General features: G+C 31.4%; 1 protein-coding gene across 1 annotated transcript; it reads left to right on the forward strand.

Moving 5' to 3' along the window:
* Nucleotides 1-1,249: 1,249 nt before the first annotated feature.
* LOC132315103 (VQ motif-containing protein 25-like) lies at nucleotides 1,250-2,095 on the forward strand. The gene has a single exon (XM_059813861.1). It carries the CDS (start codon nucleotides 1,331-1,333, stop codon nucleotides 1,883-1,885), a length of 555 nt encoding a protein of 184 aa, XP_059669844.1. The 5' UTR covers nucleotides 1,250-1,330; the 3' UTR covers nucleotides 1,886-2,095.
* The last annotated feature ends 639 nt before the right edge of the window (nucleotides 2,096-2,734 follow it).

A 2,734-nucleotide genomic window follows, 5' to 3' on the forward strand; every position in this document is an offset into this window, starting at 1 on the left:
AATTAAAAAAGGTTTTTTAGGCAGCTTGGTGATCAAGACTTTTTTTTATTATTAAATATATAATTAGGTATTCCTTGATTTTTTAGAATTTAGCTTATGAATATCGTTGGGTTCAAATAAACTCAAATACTAGTGAGTTACTACATCCGGGCCGGCAATTGTATCTTACAATTTACGCTAAAGTTATTTTTAAACTTACAAATGAAAAAACATGGAAGTGGATATATACTTATTTAATTAAATGTATATACACAGAGAAAAATAGAGTTTTTTTCCAAAAACAAAAAAAAAATTAAACTAATGATGTAAAAATTCATAAGCTGTATAAGAATTTTTGTATTGTTATTTTTTACGAAAATACCCTTCATGTCATAGGGCTAGCTCCGTTAATTCAAACATGGGTGATGTGATTTTAAGGAGACTTACCTCCACCAATCACTCATATATTTCCAACTCCAACCCTCTCCTAGACTATTAAATGCATGTGTGTCCATTTCATTCTTTTATTTCAAATGAATGCATCGATCTGACCTCTATGGTATTATGAACAATATCAGCCAATGAGTTTTGAGGGAGACTAGTTTATTAATTAATGCAAAGACTTCATTCTTGTTCAATAATGAAAGGTGTAATTGTTTGTTTTCCAACAAGGAAACAATTTCTAGGGGTTATGGACACAATAGTAATTAACGAAACTTAATTAGCAATTAAATAAAGCTAGATTGAATTGCTTATAGTTTATAATACAGCTTTCACAAGGATATACCTCTATTTATATATAGCACAACTCTAATGCAATAAAACTAAAGATGAATTATGTATAATTTTGTAGGGTGTTAACAATGCTTAAAAGTGATATTCCACATTATGTTAATTTGACTTAACATTTTTTTTTTTTTTGTCAAAGTACAATTTGAATATTTAACATTCGCTATGAAGAAGACTAATTTATGATTTTAAGTTGTATTAGGATCAATAATATACATATTACTCTCCCTCTCTCTATAGAAGTATAAAAAATATATATAAATATTGTAAAAGATGATTTAGGGACCATTGAGTTGTAGTATTACTTCATTGGGTATTTGTCTCCTTCATTTTGTCAGAATACATAGACAGCAGCTAGCAGCTAGCTTGTTTTTCTTATCAAATTTTCATTTTTGTCCTTCAATTTATACAATATTAATATATATTTCTGCTGTCAATTCCTACAAATTTATCGGCTAAATTAAAATAATAAATTAAGCTAGCATCCCCCTTGTACATGTTGTCAACAAATACACCACCAACCTCAACTTGATATTTATTATTTTACCAAGGAGAGGAGGGGATGAAGGAGAGACAAACTTGTGATCCAAACACAAGAGCAGGTGTAGGCATGCACAAGAATTCACAAATAATGTCAAAAGCGAAGCCGAGTATTCGCATAATTCACATATACGCACCACAGATCATCAAGACAGATGTTGCAAACTTCCGACAACTGGTGCAAAGACTCACTGGCAAGCCTGCAGTAGTCGATCAGACGAAGCTGAGGAAATCAAGAAATGATAGTCCAACAAGGGAATTACAGACGTCCTCAACAGATTTGTCCAACCATAATTATAAGCCAATGATGATCACCAAGAAAATGGAGTACGTTAGAGCCAGCTTTGAGAGAATTAAGGAGGAGGAGGAGGAGGAAGAAGAAGAGATCATGTGGGGTACTACTACTGATCATCAGAATTCAGCAGGTGGTGGTGGTGGTGGTGGTTTCTTAGGTGGGTTTGCAGATTTGGAATATGGTTTCATGCAAGAACTTGGTGGTGGATTCCCATTGCTTCCTTTCGATGCTTCTCACATGGATGCCTTTGGAGAGACCACCGATCAACTCGCCTCTTGTTGAATATATATATATATATATATATGTATATATATATGGTTCATCTCCCTCTAATATTTTTCTCTTTCTAATTAATATTTATGGCTTAATTATTATTAAACATATGCTTTGATGAGTACTTTTTTTTTTTTTCCTGCTCCTTTTGCAGAGAAATTGCCCTCACTTGTGTCTTTTGGATGGCTTTTAAGTAATTGAATGTTCTGTTTGATTTTATTTCAAGCTCCTTTGTAAGCAATTAATAGTCTAACAATAAAATTTTAAAATTTGTTCATCTGATTAAAACCCAAATTAGTGGTATATACCCATGTTGTTAAAGAGTTTGAGCACCTTATTTGATCCAGGTGCATATATTGTCTTAAGAGTTTAAACAAAGGAGATGGTTAAAGAACATTTAACATTTTTGCATTACTTAATTTCAAACACAGTTTTCATAATCAAATTAGATGGGTATCTCCTATCAAATTTATGCATTTAGATTGATTTTATATTAAAATTTTGCTATTTATTTATTTATTTTTGAAAAGAATGCTTGCAATTTTTTTATTTATTTTTTTTATTTTTTTATGGGTTTTGTTTTCAATTTCATGTACGTCAGTATCAGTTTCCCTCCATCTGAGCCCTTCTCCCTCTCTCATATAATCACATTGATTGTTTGATCCACCATTCAATAACTTTTAAAGGAATTCTGTTTGGCAAATCAAATAGGACTCGGCCATCCAAATTAATGTGTTCACTTTTTCTTGCAAGACTCACTATATATTCCATTAAAAAGTTTTTCTTTAAAGCAACTCACCCATTGATCAAAAGTTGGTATTCCTTTGTGCAAACAACCACATCTCCTAACTTTAGTTT

The sequence above is a fragment of the Cornus florida genome, unplaced genomic scaffold, assembly GCF_030987335.1.
Source record: "Cornus florida cultivar Cherokee Brave unplaced genomic scaffold, ASM3098733v1 CherokeeBrave_3.0.0_Hap2_Chr06, whole genome shotgun sequence".
Lineage (NCBI taxonomy): Eukaryota > Viridiplantae > Streptophyta > Magnoliopsida > Cornales > Cornaceae > Cornus > Cornus florida.